At 37.3% G+C, this 18849-nt stretch overlaps 2 protein-coding genes across 3 annotated transcripts in view; one reads left to right on the top strand and one right to left on the bottom strand.

Annotated features, from left to right (window-relative positions):
* The window catches only part of NMI (N-myc and STAT interactor), a 115769-nt gene that overhangs the window by 24153 nt on the left and 72767 nt on the right, over positions 1-18849 (top strand). The gene's annotated exons all lie outside the window — the stretch shown is intronic.
* On the bottom strand, positions 56-16700 carry TNFAIP6 (TNF alpha induced protein 6). 2 transcript variants are annotated; one of them, XM_036857108.1, is made up of 6 exons: positions 16530-16700; positions 11698-11835; positions 10056-10217; positions 5600-5828; positions 4760-4800; positions 56-763 (listed from the first exon to the last, which is right to left on the bottom strand). In XM_036857108.1, exons 1-6 carry the CDS (start codon positions 16621-16623, stop codon positions 594-596), a joined length of 834 nt encoding a protein of 277 aa, XP_036713003.1. In that variant the 5' UTR covers positions 16624-16700; the 3' UTR covers positions 56-593. The 2 variants fall into 2 exon arrangements, with proteins under 2 accessions (XP_036713003.1, XP_036713004.1); XM_036857109.1 differs by lacking the exon at positions 16530-16700 and adding an exon at positions 12669-12857.

The raw sequence follows: 18849 nt of genomic DNA, 5'->3' as shown, positions 1-18849 counted from the left end.
AGTAATTCTACCTCTAGGACCCTATCCCAAATAATTAGAGAGCTGTACAAATACATTTATGTCCAAGGATGTTTATTGAAACAATATTTATGAAAACTACCTATAATTCCCACAATAGAGACAGGTTTACATAAAGTATGGAACAATCGTAGCACGGACAGTTTACAGAATACCGTAAATGAAATCATGTTCAAAATCATGTTTTTGCAGAATACTCAATGATAGGGGAAAACGTGTACACCATAAAGTTCAATGGTAAAAAATCCAAGATATCAAATTGTACATAGAGCAGCATTCCAAAATTTGAAATACAAATACATATAGATACATATATACATATACCACAAATCAAAAAATGACTAAAAGAAAAATATATGAATGTTAATGCTTGTTATTTTTATGCAGTGGTATTATGGGAGATTTTATTCTCTCATTTAAAGTTTTCTTTATTTTCCAATTTTTCCCAAATTATCAGGTATTGCTTTCACATTTAGAAAAATAATAAATAAATGTTAATAATAATAATAATATAAAAGTGAGATCAAAGGGGCTCCAAAAGATAGAAACATAAATATGGAATGTCTTTCTTTGCTTTATAAATGGCTAAATCTTCCAGCTAAAAAGTTTTTATTTCCAGGAGAAGTAGTACTTGTATTCTTTCCTTGACTGGATTTGGATAGAGGATCCACTGCAACATATTTGATTTGGAAACCTCCTGCTGTCACTGAAGCATCACTTAGAAACTTCAGGGTCATGACATTTCCTGGGGAGGAGGAGGATGCAAAAGAACCAAGATGTTACTCTCCTTCAATTTGGCTGACAATTCAAAGACTCATTCTCATAGGAGAATATAAAAATTCATGAACAAGACTCCCAGAATTCAGGACTAGATTCTCAAGCTGTAGAGTCTGTAGTTTCACTGCCAACTGGGACCAGGACTGTCATATTTTTTCCTGTGGCTCTCCAATCTGTCCTAGAGGAAATTTTGTCTATTCTGTTTTCAGAGGGATTCTTTGTAGAAGGAACATCCATAGAATTACAGGAGAATGGCAGGCAGTTCAAACCATTAAGATATGGATGGATTATTTACTAAATGATGGCAACAAGCCTTGCATTTGTTAAAAAAAAAAAAAAAAAAAGCCCACAAAGCTAGATCCCTTTACACAAAGCACCTAACTACATTTTACCTGCATTAAAGACCAAAATGTACCAAAAACAAAAAGGGAAAACGTTATTGTATAAAATAAATATAGGAATATTTTTCTTTTTCAGGAGGGAATGACCTTCTTAATCCAGATCACAAATCCAGAATTCATTACAAAAACCCCATATATATATATATAAGATGAAAGGCACAGCTTTAAGTGCCTTTCATCTTATTTTCCAAAGCAACACTATGAGGTGGATACTATTAAAATAGTCATTTTTATAGATGAAATTGAGGCACAGAAAACCTGAGTAGCTTGCCCAAGGCCACAGGGTTATAAGTGGCAGAACCAGGTTTGAGTTCAGAGTTCATGCTGTGGTCCACTGTACTTTTCTCAAACTTGAAAGAGTTGTTTAAATTTAAAAAAAAAAAATTTTTTTTTCTTTAAATTAATTAATTAATTAATTTATTTTTAGCTGTGTTGGGTCTTCGTTTCTGTGCGAGGGCTTTCTCTAGTTGTGGCAAGCGGGGACCACTCTTCATCGTGGTGCGCGGGCCTCTCACTATCGCGGCCTCTCTTGTTGCGGAGCACGGGCTCCAGACGCGCAGGCTCAGTAGTTGTGGCTCACGGGCCTAGTTGCTCCCCGGCATGTGGGATCTTCCCAGACCAGGGCTCGAACCCGTGTCCCCTGCATTGGCAGGCAGATTCTCAACCACTGCGCGACCAGGGGAAGCCCCCCCAAAATTTTTTTTTTCAGATTACTCAACTGGTTAAAATACAAATTGGCACTGTAGGGCTAGTGCTAATTTGGTGACATCTATCCACATCTAAGTGCACATCACCTATGACCCCAACATTTCACTTCTAGAAATTTACTTTTTAAAAATAAAATAGCGGGCTTCCCTGGTGGCGCAGTGGTTGAGAGTCTGCCTGCCGATGCAGGGGACACGGGTTCGAGCCCTGGTCCGGGAAGATCCCACATGCCGCGGAGCAACTAAGCCCGTGCGCCACAACTACTGAGCCTGCGCGTCCGGAGCCGTGCTCCGCAAAGAGAGGCCGCGACAATGAGAAGGCCCGCGCACCGCGATGAAGAGTGGCCCCCGCTCGCCACAACTGGAGAAGGCCCTCGCACAGAAACGAAGAACCAACACAGCCAAAAATAAATAAATAAATAAATTAAAAAATATATATATATATATATTAAAAAAAATAAAAATAAAAATAAAAATAAAATAGCACTACAAAATAGAGGTTTAAAAATGTCTAGTGAAATGTTCAATAGCAAAAGAAAAAAAAATCTGAAACAACCACCTTCAGGATGTTAAATATTGGTATATGACAAATTATGGTACCTATTAGGTAGTCATTAAAAAGAATTAGAATGATCTAAATATTATACTCTGACTTGAAAATAGCTCCATGGTCTCCATGTATTGATATATAATGTTTGTATTATACAGGAAGACATCTGGAAGGATGGTCACCACATAGTTATCCAATGCCTTTCTTGGGTGGGGAGAGATGAGAAGGGTGGGCACATTCTTTCTTTATATACCTTTTTTTAAAGTGGTACAGTAATGGGTAATTTTTAGTTTATTTTCTGTTTTTGTTTTTTAATATAAATATCCAGGGGTGAGTAAGTATATATTTAAGAAGAAAACTAAATCAAAATGTTAACAGCATTATGCTTGACTGATAGGATAATACTTTAAACATATTTTATATCTTCTTTCTCTATTACTTTGTATCAATGTATTCTTCCCGCTGTTTTGCTAAATCTTTGGCTTTTTATTTAACTATGCTCTTTTCTGTTGATTTGTTTCTCTTTGAGTAATAAATTGTGTGGGTTTTTCTTTTTTTAGTTCCTTGCAGTTGTGCAAGAAAAACACTGATTTGGTGTTACATTTGGAGTAAGTTTTGTCTGTTTTAAACAAAACAAGAAAAATATTAAGTTTCAGACTTCTTTTTGACTCTCCCTCTGTTTCATTTTGTTTGTTTTTTTTTAAATAAGATTCTCACCCCCCAACTACCTCCTACATCTCATAAAATGTCTTCTTTTAGTTTTCTGTTAACATAAAATATGTTCTCAAGTAAAGAATAAGAGATAAATAAAAAGTTTAACAGATTACTCTTCCTAGGGAGACTATAACAGAGTAATGAATTAATAAATTTTAAGCATTAATCATTCCAAGACTGAACAAGAATTTCCATCTCTTGTAATGATTCATAAATGAGAATTGCGTGCACTGCAAAGCTAGGGTGTGGGACTAATTTTAGCTAGTAGTATCTCAGCTTAAGGACTGCTTAGAATTGCAACTCAATGTAGGTTTGTTGTTTTTAGTTGGAGAAGTATTGTGATAATTTTTTTATGATGTGGAGGAAAAATAGAGCAAGTCAGAATGCCAGGGACTTCCCTGGTGGTGCAGTGGTTAAGAATCCGCCTGCCAATGCAGGGGACACAGGTTCGGGCCCTGGTCCGGGAAGATCCCCCATGTCACGGAGCAGCTAAGCCCATGCGCCACAACTACTGAGCTTGTGCTCTAGAGCCCGCAAGCCACAACTACTGAGCCCACGTGCCACAACTACTGAAGCCAGCGTGCCTAGAGCCTGTGCTCCACAGCAAAGAGAAGCCACCGCAATAAGAAGCCCGCGCACCACAACAAAGAGTAGCCCAGCTCGTGGCAACTAGAGAAAGCCCACGTGCAGCAACGAAGACCCAATGCAGCCAAAAATAAATTAATTAATTAATAAATTAAAAAAAAATAAAAACAAAAAAAGAATGCCAATTACTGGTGCTGGTGATGAAAATAAAAAGGAAAATGAAGACATCTAAGAAAGTAAAAGTTCTTAGAAAGTAGCAGTTTGAGGCAATAGCAATGGTATTGCTTATTGAGATAAATGTATGCTGCTACAGGGACCTTTCTTGGGGTACATTTCAAGGAACAAAGTCACACAAAATAATTAGCAAGAGGAAAAAGATTTGGAAAACATTGCCTACTATAGCTAGCCTTTTTAGATTTACTATGCATAATTAGCATAGTAAAAGTTCTCTGACATCTTCTAATAAAGAAAGCTGTTTCACATTGTTTAATCCAATATTTCCCAAATTTACTTGACCTTAGAGCCCTTTTCTCATGTAATATCTATAATAAACATCTAACAGAACTGTGTTCTTCACAAGACTCTCTGGGGATTGCTGTACTAATGTGAAAATGCAATAAATATGATGTAAAAATTTTTTCAGTGATAGAAAGTATTTTAACAACTTTACAAATTACTTCAATCCTTTATCAATGAAAAGTTTGGACCTTTTATTACCACATTTTATGGGAATTATAAGCTACAGCAGTATTTATGGATTTGCAGATTCAAGACTATCTCAGACTGCATTTCCTGCAAATAACCAGAGAGTACACATTTTTAGTGCAAGGAGTTGATAAAAGTCTTTAAGTATAAATAAGCACTTCTTTGCCTTTTACAAGCTAGCAAGCTATATCTGTCTTCAGCTCTCTCAACTTTAAAAACTATATAGTAATAACTACTGGGTCCTTCATTTTCACTGATACTGAGAAAGCAAATCATAGTTTTGTTCTTCAATTTAGAGCCATTACCTGTACTAATGATGTCTTCTGGAAGCTCATCTCCACAGTATCTGAAAGAGAATTTTTTAAAAAGAGAGGTCACATGAATGATTATTATATAGCTATTGCAAGTGGCTCTTACTGATAATTGACATACTTTATTTCCCCTAAGTAATGGCTCATTTTTCTATTATTTTACAACATTTTATTGTTATATTTATTTATTTTTACTTGAATTTGTAAGAGAGAAGAGGGGTTAAAACATTGTTTGAAATATGAAGTATCTCAGCTTAAGCACTGCTTAGAAATTGCAACTCAACGTAGGTTTGTTGTTTTTAGTTGGAGAAGTATTGTGATAATTTTTTTATGATGTGGAGGAAAAATAGAGCAAGTCAGAATGCCAGGGACTTCCATGGTGATGCAGTGGTTAAGAATCCGCCTGCTAATGCAGGGGACATGGGTTCAAGCCCTGGTCCGGGAAGATCCCACATGTCACGGAGCACCTAAGCCCATGCGCCACAACTACTGAGCCTGCGCTCTAGAGCCCGCGAGCCACAACTACTGAAGCCCACACGCCTAGAGCCTGTGGTCCACAACAAAGAGAAGCCACCCCAATAAGAAGCCCGCACACCACAACGAAGAGTAGCCCAGCTCGCCGCAACCAGAGAAAGCCCACGTGCAGCAACGAAGACCCAACTCAGCCAAAAATAAATAAATGAATAAATTAATTTTAAAAAAAAGATACTCTGTTGCAGGAGAATAGATAAACTGGAAAATCAATGTTGTAGGGACAGTTGGAGAGAAATAAAAGAAACATCATGCAAAATATCGGATGTTCATTAGCTTCCTGTATGGAGAAACAATACATACCTTCCCACAAAGCCATGGACATCATCGTAACTGTCATATATTTCAACATAGTCAGCCAAGCAAGCTGGGTCATCTTCAAGGTCAAAGTCCAAAAAACTCAGGTGAATACGCTGACCATACTTGAGTCTAATGTGCCAGTAGCAGATTTGGTTATCATCATACTCATTTGGGAAGCCTGGAGATTTAAAAATTTGCTTTGGATCTGTGAAGACACCACCACACTCCTTTGCTGAAATGAGGAAAAAAAAAATGATAAGAAAGCATTTTAAAAAAATGATTCCTACTTAAAAAATGATATTCATTTCTTAGTGTCCATCTATTTAGTACTTTTTATGAAATAAAAATAAAATGATTTAATATATAGCATCCATAGTATATCGTGTGTAACTGTAGCTAAAGAATAAATGTTTTTTCATTAATAGTTGCTAAATTCTCTAAAATGAACATAGACCACTTGTGAATTTTTTTTTGTTCTAACTTTTTAAAAATTAATTTATTTTTGGCTGTGTTGGGTCTTCGTTGCTGCACGCGGGCTTTCTCTAGTTGCAGCGAGCGGGGGGCTATTCTTTGTTGCGGTGCGTGGGATTCTCCTTGGGGTGGCTTCCCGTTGCGGAGCACGGGCTCTAGGCGTGTGGGCTTCAGTAGTTGTGGCACGCAGGCTCTAGAGCACAGGCTCAGTAGTTGTGACACATGGGCTTAATTGCTTCGTGGCATGTGGGATCTTCGAGGACCAGGGCTCGAACCTGTGTCCCCTGCATTGGCAAGGAGATTCTTAACCACTGTGCCACCAGGGAAGTCCCCACTTGTGAGTTTTTTTAAAAGTAAAACAGCAAGAAGGAATAATAATTGTGCTCCTGTTGACATTTTTGCTCTGTTTACGTTTTAAGCATAGGATGCATGTCTTATGTGTACACTTAAATGTATTTTGACAAATATATATGCCCATATTACCAACAGCCCAATCAAGATGACAGGGATTTTGTTCTGTGGTGTCACCACTGTGTCTTCAGGGACTCAGACACTTAGAATAATGAGTCCAATAAATTCTGTCTGGAAAATCATTATAGAATATGAAGATCACTTAGGGAATTTGAAGGTCACTCTAATCCAGTTAAAAGGAATAATTTATAATCATTCTATACTCCTTTTACTGGTTTAAATTAGCACCTTAATCCTCATACTATTTGAGGATTTGGTGAAGATATCCATGTTGGTTTTTTCAAGTCATTTACCATTTCACAGATTTCTGTCCTGTCCCATAACCTGTTATAAGAACAAACAATCTCTGCCAGAACAGTGATTTTACAGTATGCCTAGAGAGAAAGCTGTGGAAGGGCCCCAGTTAAATTCCATATCACCTAAATGTCTAGTGTCTTGAAAAAAAGATACAAACTGGAAACTCAAAAATAATCTGAGTGGTGGTGATGGTAGTGGTGACTCTGGATAGCATTCAAAGGTATTTTTTATTATATCAATTAAAGGGTTTTTTTTTTTTTTTGGCTACGCCACGCAGCTCGCAGTATCTTAGTTCCCTGACCAGGGATCCAACCTGTGCCCTTGGCAGTGAAAGCACCGAGTCCTAACCACTGGACCACCAGAGAATTCCCCAATTAGAAGTTTTTTACAAGAATATTCTCCTTTAAAATAACTATTACAATAAAAAATTGTGTTAGAATCCTTAACACCATAGAAGTAAAGGAAGCTTATCACCCCAGGGCAGAATAGGCTCTTAGAAGGGCAAGGAAGTGACAAAAGAGGGTCAGGGATCTAGTCTGAGCTCTGCGTCCAGTCTATACCTCTGTTTCTTCATTGGTAAAATAAATATAGTCATGCCTCTCCTGTTACCTCCCTCACAGGACTATTCTGAGGATAAAATATAAAGGATAGATTAAGAGTATTATGCAAAGTGTAAGCTATTCTTATTGTATTATTAAATATTATATAATACATAGTTTATATGTGCACATAAGCATGTACAGTGCCCGCTTTGGGAGTGATTTTCTCTGCCCCATAGCATCCTATCTTTGATGTATATATCATTAGATTAGGAAAAAAATTCAAATATTGAACTAATTTGTTTTTATATTTAGCTATATCTATTCAGCTCTGTATTTCATGTTACATATAATTATTGCCTCATCTCTTGCTTATTTAGAAAATGACAGATTCATAAAGCAGGCTGGGTCCCTGAGGACTGACAGCTAGTTGGTTAAGAAGTATTCATACAGGGCTTCCCTGGTGGCGCAGTGGTTGAGAGTCTGCCTGCTAGTGCAGGGGACACGAGTTCGAGCCCTGGTCTGGGAGGATCCCACATGCCGCGGAGCAGCTGGGCCCGTGAGCCACAATTACTGAGCCTGCGTGTCTGGAGCCTGTGCTCCGCAACAAGAGAGGCCGCGATAGTGAGAGGCCCGCGCACAGCGATGAAGAGTGGCTCCCACTTGCCACAACTAGAGAAAGCCCTCGCACAGAAACGAAGACCCAACATAGCCATAAATTAAAAATAAATAAATAAATAAAAATTTAAAAAAAAAAAAAAAAAGAAGTATTCATACAGGAGGCAGTCGGCATCATGCCACACATTCAGAACTCGAATGAGCAAGCTGACTTCTGAACACTTCTGAATGACCCTATTCTTCCTTGCTTCAATCAACTCTAACTTGGTGATATTGATTAATTAATAATCATTGCTTTATTTTTCTGATACCATTATGATTTTTTTCATTCCAATTATTTTTCAAGGAACTGTTCTCCCATTGCTAGTTCAGGTGGCTCCCAGTCCCCTTCAGGTTGACCACATCCTAAATAATCAGTATATCACTGAATCCAAAAGTAAGCTGAGACTTGAGTAAGCACAGGTCTCCCAGGATTCTGTACACATATTCCCAGAGTAAAAAGCATTCAGCCTCTATGAGAAACAAAAGCAGCTTATAAAAATGTGTAAGTTAAGGTGGCATTCTTATAAAAGGGCAATGAAATACTGTAAGAATCTTTCCATTTGTACTTCTACATCTTCCTTAGACTTTGACCTTTGGAAATGATTGAGTAGGTGCTCAGAGATCCTGAAGTTTATCTAGCAAAAGAATCAGATAATATATTTGGAAATAGAAGTTACTCTTAAGAGTAAAAAGAGAGTTGCTTGTATAAATATATTTAAGAAAAAGGAAGAGAGGAAGAGAGAAAGAGAGGAAAAGAAGATATATGAATTATTAACAATGACTAAATATAGGACTAAATATAGTATACTATAGGCTTAAAGTATGTCAAAGTGATTTGAAAGTTATAGTCTATATGAATGCACGTTATTCATATTTTTTGAATTTTATTTATTTTTTTATACAGCAGGTTCTTATTAGTTATCTATTTTATGCATATTAGTGTATATATGTCAATCCCAATCTCCCAATTCATCCCACCCCCCCATTTATTCATATTTTGTCTCAAGTGGGAATAGGTGACAGCTCTAGGAAAAATTCTTTTCTACTTGGAGTATACATTATTGTGAAGTATAGGTTAGTTGCAAATGTGAGAAACTGTTCTCCAATGGTTAATATTATTATTTAATAATATTATTAAATAATAAATTCTATAATAATATGCTAGAACTTCACTGTAATCTCCTACTTTGTCATGGACATTCTCTAAGGTAGATCCAAATGGGACACCACCTGAGGATGTTTATGATCATATATGTGGGAAATACTTTGTAACATGTTGTAACACTTTGTAATATTATCCTGGGGGAAATATATCCCAAAACAACAGCCTACTTTTTTCTCCAACAGCATGGACCAAGAATTACTGTTTATAGTAATTATAATGTGTTAATTTTCTCTTTAAAGTTTTCCTAGCTGCAATCAACCGTGGAAAAAGAATATGAATAAACAGGTACTTACAATAATAACTAGCATATCCAGTATATATTTGTTAAAACAAACCACAGAGTGAGGGTTGCTTAGTCTGGAAGTTTAAGAATTTGTGCCCAAAAAGAAATTAGGGAAAAACTTTGTTTATTCTGTCTCCTTTTCTCATTCTATTAAAGGGATAATTTTGAACAGTTAACATTTGGTAGTACTACTTCATAGTTTTAGCTAATTAACTGTGACAAGTTTATAATCTTTTTTTTTTTTTCCTTTGTAATCAGGAAGTTCCCTGGCACAGAAAAGAATGGTCTTGATCTCACCTGCCTACTAATTACTGGCTGTCTGAAAGTTACTTAAGCTCTTGAACTTTAGTTTCCTGAATTCTAAAATGGGTATAACAATAAAGTGACAGTGTGGATGAAGAGACATAAGTCAGTGTGTGGCACAGCATAATCATTCTATGAATGGTAGTTGTTATTAATAATTATCGTTACTAAATTGCTCTCTCTCTGGAAGAAGAAGTCTTTTCTTTTTACTAACCTCTTAGTAACCTGTACCTGTTTTTATATAGTATAAAATTATTGTTTTTGACAAACCATGTGGGTTGTAGCAATAAGCATCCCATCTTTCACTTCTGTTCAGACGGACTCCGTAATCAATAATACCAGTTTTTCCAAATCCACAGTTGGGCCCCGGCTTCACAATGGGGTATCCAACTCTGCCCTTGGCCATCCACCCAGCAGCACAGATATGAAATCCTGCAAGAGAATGGAAGGGTAATGGCTTAACTGGTTATTCCCTCAGCTGAGTGAAGGTCATCTCAACTAAGATGGCCCCTTGCAACAGGGACAGTGTCTTAACTGCCCAAATCCAGTTCATATAAAAGGGGAAGAACTGTTTTCTTAAAAAATAAAGTTTGAATATATATAAAAGTTCTTGTAACATCTGATTTTTACTAGAAAATGACATCTTACTTGGAGAAAAAAAAAAGAAGCAGATGGACTAGGAAATAATAATACCATGGATATGAAAACAATCCAATTTCAGAGCTGGCTTCTTTTCACAAATGACCAAGCTAGTGCCATGAGTTAATTTCTGGAATTACCATCAATACTGAAAAAATTTTTTTCAGAGGATAATTTCTCCTTCAGGATCAATTAAGATATCACTAATATTTAAAAAATTTGAATAGGGATAAAAGTACTCATACATTTCAAACAAAGCCTCAGCCTTGTTTTCCTTACTCAACTTTGGAGGCTGTTTTAATATTTGCCAATGCCATCCAAGAACGATTTGACTACAAGTCCCGCATGGCTAGTAATGTCTCTGGCCTTTGTATACAAGTCCCCCATGGCTAGTAATGTCTCTGGCCTTTGTATACATCATTCCATTTACTGCGTCACACAGAGCCCTAAGGGTATAGACTGAGCAGTCATCTGGGGAGACTTTGGGGCATTTTCAAGAACACCTTTATTTTTGTCTTGGGTAATGTATAGTAATAGTATGAGCTTTGCCAGGTATGTTCCTATCAGCAAAGGGATATCTTCAGTGGAGAAGAAAATTCTGAATTGGGGTGGCCTTTTGGATTCTCCTGAAAGTCCAGGAGAGACAGTAGCAGCCCGGTTTTTTTAATATAAAGAAGCAAACAGCATTTGTTAATTACTGGGTTTTCACCAGGTGTCCTGACATCATCTTCCCAGTTTCTTTCATCTGCCTCCTTACAACTTGCTTATCCTACTTTTCCTCATGGCTTTTGATCCTAAAGTACAAATGCATTCTCCCACTTAATGTAAAAAAAAAGAAAAGGAAAAAATTGAAAATAATTGAAAAAAAAATCCACTAAATTCACTATTTCTTCTACCAAGTAAATTTCTTTGTAAGACACACATAGTAGCACCATTTAACAGCTGAGGAAAATGACACACAGACGTCAAGAAGAGATAGGATGATGTTAAAAATGAATAGCAATGGCATTAAAATTAATGAGGAGTTTAAATGATATCGAGATAATGATGTCTTCATTTTCTTTTGATGTTTATTTATCAGCTCCCAATGGGGTGTGACCCCAACTAAGTTACTAGTAGTAGGAATTGTCTACCAGCTCTAGGCAGAGAAGATAGGAGAAGCCGGAGGAACCATTAGCAGGGGTGGAGAGAAAAGTCTTAATAAGGGGTTGCAGGAAAGGTGGAAAATTTTTTTTCCAAGGGTGCAAAAGAAGATTATTGTCAAAGCCGTTACCAATTTTTCTGGCTGCCTCTAACTGCTTGTAGGTGGCAAGATGGCCACCTTCATATTCACACACCGCCTTCGCTTCTGCGTAGGTGAGCTTGTACTTGCCAGACCGCGCTTCTCTGTGGTACACGCCTGCCGCTTGTTCTGTGAATCCACAAAACGTCGTCAATGCACTATTATCCATTCTTGTGGAACAAGGGAAATTTTGTGGCCTCAGTTGGAAGATTACATCAGCTATTGTTCCTGCCAAAGGGTTCCCTGGGTCAGCTGCATTGAGTGGCTAAGTTTTCATTGTTAGAAAGCTTTGGAAAAAAAATATGAATGAGGGGAATTTGGGGGGACGTAGATAGAAACTTGAGGCTAAATTATTTTTTGAACTGAAAACCTGAAAGAAAGTGTTAACACAACATTGTATTTCTGCATTATCCAAAGGTGATAGAGTTTTGACTTTTTTTTTTGGCTTCGTTTTAAAAACTTAGAAAGGTAAGCAGTAGGAAAAGAAAAGGAGTTGAAGGCAAAAGAAACCAATGAAAATTGGCTCACAATGAAGGAGAAAAGTAAGCCAAAATAGCCATTTGAGGGAAATGACTAATGCAATATAATTGAGAATTTAGTAAACAAATCAAAAACTGAGGAAAAGTTTAAAGGAATCCAAAGCAAGCAAATATTACATTGAAGAAAAGAAAAATGGATTTAAATACAGCAGAGAAAAAGTGGGACACACCTAACTACCAGTTCCTAAGTTCTTAAGCTGGTTTGTCTTTTTCGGTTCACATTTGTTCCCAACGTATTTTAGATAGTGTTAAGTCATACATGAGCTGTCTCCCACTAGATCACTGTTTAAAATGATTGTTTTGAGTTTGGAGTGCATTTTGCCATAGAAACAATGTGAAACGCTTCCCAAGACAATAATCATAACATAGCTCTGATAGTTCTATGTTGACTGTCAGATTATTGTTAAGTCTTTGTCCCCTGACCTGTGCAGTCAGCCACCATCAAGACCATTTCCAACGAGAACGTATGTTTCTTGGCATGCAGCAAGATACGAATCCAGCAGTATTAGAAATACTGTTCTTTACTCTCTTCCCCCAGCTGAAGTTGGCAATGCCACAGTTCAATAGGAGATGCTGCTTGGCATTTTTCTGGACTCCATGGGATACTGCTCTTATACCTTATATGGAAAAAGCCTGTCATTAATACACAGTACCTTAGTGCATCTGATACTTATAGGTCAGAGAACACAAGGAACATCAGTCATTTTCCCCTTTGAGAGTCACCTACTTCCCAAGTGTCCTTCATAGGGTAAAGCCTCATTAACTAAGCTTTTACTCGTTTCCAATTTGGTTGTTTTAAGAATATACCATGAGGTACTTTGATAGGTGCTGGGGATCAAGCCCTATTCTCAAGCAACTCAAGCACTAGTGGGCAATGCAAGTACATCTATTTTGAAGTACAGGGGTACTAAGGCTTCTAGTAGAGAAGGAGACATGTAGTGCTTACTAATGTATTGTGATGGAGATTATTGTTACTTTTTTAAAAAATTTTTATTTATTTATTTATTTATTTATGGCTGTGTTGGGTCTTCGTTTCTGTGCGAGGGCTTTCTCTAGTTGCGGCAAGTGGGGGCCACTCTTCATCGCGGTGCGCGGGCCTCTCAGTATCGCGGCCTCTCTTGTTGCGGAGCACAGGCTCCAGACGCACAGGCTCAGCAATTGTGGCTCACGGGCCTAGTCGCTCCGCGGCATGTGGGATCTCCAGGGCTCGAACCCGTGTCCCCTGCATTAGCAGGCAGATTCTCAACCACTGCGCCACCAGGGAAGCCCTATTGTTACTTTTTAAAAGTGTTAAAACTGTATCTGTTCTCTAAAAGATCTTTATTTGAAAAAAAATTTTGTATGAATTATTTTGTCTGCCAAGGTTTCTCAAACTAAGATTTCCGTGATATTTTACTCCAGAAATAAAAATATGATGTACTAAAAACACGACAGCAAGCTCCAAATGGAGTCCCTTATGCTAAGCCCCACATCACCAAACCAAGACTTAAGTATGGTTTCGGCTCACCCAGAAATGGAATCTTAAACCAGTCAGTCAGAAACCTCCTGATCACCACCAGTTAGGTCATCTGCCTGATAGACCCCTGCCATCCCCTGAAGGAAAGTAACCTTGCCATAACCAACCTGCTTTTTCCCCTAGTAAAACTTCCTTCTGCCTGCTCCCTTCTGCCTATGAAAGTCTTGCATTTTGTACCACTCCTCGGAGCTCCTTTCTATCTGTTAGATTGGATGCTGCCAAATTCAAATGGATTTTTGCTCAGATAAACTCAAAAATTTAAGTATGCTTCAGTTTTTCTTTTAACAGATGTTTGCAGGAAAAAAATAAATTAACAGAAAAATTTTTTAAAATAATTTTAAGTTTTCTTCCTGGTAGTTTTTCTTAAACTTTTGGTACCTCTTAAACTTGTCTAGTAATAAGGTAGTAACTTAAATAGCAGAAATGTCTATGCTATAATTTTTAGTTTATTAAATAATATTAATATTCCACACAGTTCCTGAAAGAGACCCAAACTTCCCATTATTTTGCCTTATGAACAAGTTGAGTACACTTGGCATGTGTACTTGACAGGTTTAAGCACACATTTATTTTAAAGTATTTCCCAATTCAGAATTTTAAACTACTAAGATGGTCCTTTGTACAATGAGTCCTAATATAAAAAATTTCACCTTTCAGAGGAAGTAATAATTTATTAGTTTTTCTAGCTGTCATTCACTGAAATTGAAAATCTATTTAACCAGTAACTTCCTTTTCCTTTTAGTAAGTGGTGACACAATAGTATGTTGGCTCTGATTTCTGTTTCTGGTTCTACAGTGGACCAGTTGTGTGACCTTGTATAAATCACTGCCTGAGCTTCAGTTTCTTCATCTATCAAATGAGAATAATGACAGCTATTTTTTGGAATGTATAAACCATAAAACCCATAAGCATAGCTTCTGTATCCTAGTAGGAGCTCATGATAATGTTACTTTTCCCTTCTCCTTTTTTGGATTCAATACAATGGCTAAAAAGAATTGCTTATCTGTACATTTTTTGATCTTCATAATCCATTTAAACTAGTTGAAGTCTCTTGTCCTTAAGTGTCTTAAAAAATTACTATCTAAGGAATTAGAGGATACAAGAGTTAAAAATAAACCTTACGGGTCCCCTACTTCAGACTTCTCATTTTACCAGTATGGGACTGAGACCAAGAGTTTAAAGTGCCTTGTTCTTGATAGTTGCTAGCAGATTCCTGCCTTCTAATTCAACTTTCTTCCCTCCCTAAATAGTTTTCTACTACTGCATTGGCCTAACCAACTGTAAACAATTTATGCTAGGCTGACTGGTCAATAATTTGTCTCACATTGAAGCATGAAGCACTGTGCAATCACTCTGGGCCTCAAATGTGCAGTATGCTATTAACAAACATTTGTGTTTGCTCCTCTCTATCTCTAGGACAGAGCTCCTATTGTCTAGGTTTATATTTTGGTGATATACAACATCACTTAAAGAAAAAAAACAGCAACTCCAAATTACTTGATCATTAGCAAATTTGACAGCATTTCAGTTTATCCATGTGGGTTTAACTCTTACTAGCTTTATGATCATCTTTGTCATTTCTGACAAATAGGTGTATATTTCCCAAGTTTGATGGTGTGCAATGAAAATAAAGAGACTTGCTCATTCCTCTAGTAAATTCCAGACCCCATCTTGGCCAAATGGATTGCACTGTTCAGCATGAAAGCTGTTCACTGGCTCAAACTGAAAAAAGAGGCTGCAAGGCTGTGCATTGCAATCGAGCTTTCTAATGAAATCCGCATGGCTGCAGTTATTACCAGAGAGAAACATGCTGAAAGGGAAAATATTCTATAACTATGTGCTGCTTAGCAAGCATAACATCAAAATCTAGGTTAATTTTGCTTTCTCTTTATTTCTCTATTTTATACAAGGATCTGTCAGTTTTCTTCTTGAGCAATTCAAATTTTTTTCACTATCAAACACAACAGTGAACATAAAGCAGTATTAATTTGTATCATGAGAATTAAAGCATTATTAAGAGTACTATATGGGGTATTTTGGGTTTTCTCTATTTAGCCTTTTTTGGTCTGTTGTTTATATTCACAGTTAGGTCTATGTCATTCCTTACATTTAACAAAACAAAACAACAAAAGAAACTTTCCTTTTCTAACAAAAGAGGTAGAAAAGTATTTAAATGGATAGCTCAAACAAAAGAAATCAAGTGGTAAGAATGCATCCAGAAATACAAGCTTTTTTCATTTTTTTCTATATTACAAGCTGGCTTTGTCAAACTAGTCAAAAGATGTTTGGAAAAAGCATGATATACACTACAGGTCAGAGTACATGGAGCAATGATTATAAAATTATTGTGTATTCCAATTTACCTGTTGTAATTCTCTTATGGTTACCTGTTATGAAATCTGACTAGAAATGCATTGAAATGAAAACAAAATAATATATTGGTGGTTTTATTTTGTTAAGGAAACATTCTGCACTATACCACCACACCTTCTTTGAAAATTTTAAAGCATATTTTCATATGGAATATAAATATTAACCTCTATTTTCTACTGAACAGTTCACTTTATAAAAAGCTATTTTAAAATTTTAGAAGGCAGAAACACTTTTTAAAAAATGATATATGCATTCCAGTAGCTATCTTTCCCAAGCATTTTCTTTGAAAACATCAGCCTTGAACAGAAGAGAAAAATTTACAGCTTTGATTCACTTCTCCATGAATTCAGAGAAGCGACTTTCCCAACAAGAAGCTCATGAGTGAAGTTTCTTACCAAGCCATATGGAGTTATGAAAAATTCCATTCTTGAATCCCCATCCGTGAGCCTCTTCCCACAGCAAAACAAATAAGTAAATTAAGATGACCATATCTCAGTTGTAGAGAAGGAATAGCCTGTTAGGGGCTGCTCAGGATAAATTCCCAGAGCAGAGGCTGAAATGTGTCTGAAACATCTGGTTTCCACATCTTTTAAATGGTTTTTCTTTTTTTTCAGCTGTGAGGTCAGCAAGTACTCTCCAATAGCATTTTCCTCTGTAGAGTTACACAATTAACTCACTGTCTGAGGCAAATTCTCAGATTCATTTGCATTGGCAACCAAAACTAAGGATATAGAATGATCATCTACATTTTAAAATTCACTTACTTTGAAAGGGGATCATTTATTCTATCTGTCATGGACACTTTTCTCTTAGGAAGTTTGTTTAACTTGGTGCAGATTCAGCAGTGGTTTCAAAACAACAAAAGAAAGACACCAGTAGGAATTTTAAGAGAAACCCTGAATACCTTATTTGCAGTAAGTCAATTATGCGGTATGGGGTTTGGGGTTAAACACTAATCTTGAACTTGACCCTGGTAATGTTACTTTAGTTTTCCTTAAACATTGCCAAGCTTGTATAGAAAGTTTGAAACAAAAAGTGTACACAGCTGGCAAACTCTAAACTGTCTCCAGTGATGTAGCATTTCTTTACCCTCTCCTCTGTCTGCTTTTGTCCTGGGTGGGGTCTGTTGCAGTCCTTGGTTTATTGTGGTCAGTAGGTAAATACATCAGTTTCCAGAAAAGTAGTTCAGTTTCAGAGACTTAGGACATTCCAGCATTTTGGGGCTATCTTATAATACAAATTTTTCCAGGCCACAAATCCTTGATTTTTTGGGAGGAAGGTGGGTGGGTAGATAGTCATAAAGTTAATTAAAATATGGCCTTAGGTTCCCCGAACCCCTCTAACTTTGAAGATGATCGAAATCATAGGTAACAGTTATCATAGAAAAGTCACCATGCCTTGAAATACCCCAAATTTTCCTCTCCTTTTGTGCAGGGTCCTTGGGGAACCTGTCTGGTAATACCCCACTGCTCTGATGCTAGTGGTGTTTCCTGTTGATTGACAGCCATTTTTTTTCGCAGCTTTGGCTTCTCTTTCTCATTTGTCATTCTTCGCTACTTAGCGTCTCTACTCTTGCTACCAAACTGCTTCCCATTTGCTCCCATTATATTCATTTCTCATGCTTTCTTAGTTCCGCCATTGATATTGGAATCTGGATTTGCTCTGATCTAAAGTTAGCCTTGAATCCCTTAGGCATCTTTGTGTTGCACATCAAAGGCTTAGACTGATCTTATCTCTCCTGGAACGAGCAGTTGTGGGGGGTAGGCTGAGGGTGCAGAATTTACTGGATATTCACTGAGATGCGCATAAATCTGTTAGGGTTCAAAACTCTCTATTTTGGACCCACAGCAGATGAGAGATGAGGGGATTATATCCCAGTTCACTGACAGAATTAGAGGGTTTAAGTTTGGTGCAAAAGAGGATCTAGTCTAGACCAGGTAGGCGTGACTACGAAGAAGATAGGCATGGTCGGCGGGAATAGGATAAATAGAGAGTTGGAAGGAACAAACCATGATATTTCTCTGGAAAGTGGAATTATATGAGTATTTTTAAAAATTAATTAATTTACTTATTTATTTTTGGCTACGTTGGGTCTTCGTTGCTGTGTGCGGGCTTTCTCTAACTGCAGCGAGCAGGGGCTACTATTCGTTGCGGTGTGCGGGCTTCTCATTGCAGTGGCTTCTCTTGTTGTGGAGCACGGGCTCTAGGCGCGTGGGCTTCAGTAGTTGTGGCACACGGGCTCATAGCTGTGGATCGCGGGCTCTAGAGCGCAGGCTCAGTAGTCGTGGCGCATGGACTTAGTTGCTCTGCGGCAGGTGGGATCTTCCCGGACCAGGGCTAGAACCCGTGTCCCCTGCAGTGGCAGGCGGATTCTTAACCACTGAGCCACCAGGGAGGTCCTATATGAGTATTTTAAGTTCGTGGTTTAGGAAGTAAATATAACTTTACTTGTGCAAGCCTACAGCAGAACCGTCACAGCCTTTCCCATTCTTTTCCTGGTCATATTCTCTGCCCATGTGCTTTCTGCATCTCTCTAAAGTACTCAGTTCCCTCTAGGTCTCATTTATCGAAAATTACTCTCAGGAAAGGGTTGGAAATTAATCTTTACTTAGGTCAAATAACGAACAAGAGATACCCTTCTTTGTTCATCTGCATTTTAACAAAGCTTCAAGTATAACAGGGTGTAAATGTTCAACTTGTTTTAACATAACATTT

Source organism: Balaenoptera musculus, chromosome 7 (assembly GCF_009873245.2).
Source record: "Balaenoptera musculus isolate JJ_BM4_2016_0621 chromosome 7, mBalMus1.pri.v3, whole genome shotgun sequence".
Lineage (NCBI taxonomy): Eukaryota > Metazoa > Chordata > Mammalia > Artiodactyla > Balaenopteridae > Balaenoptera > Balaenoptera musculus.
Note: the sequence above shows the minus strand (reverse complement) of the source record. Positions and strands in the feature narration are given on the sequence as shown.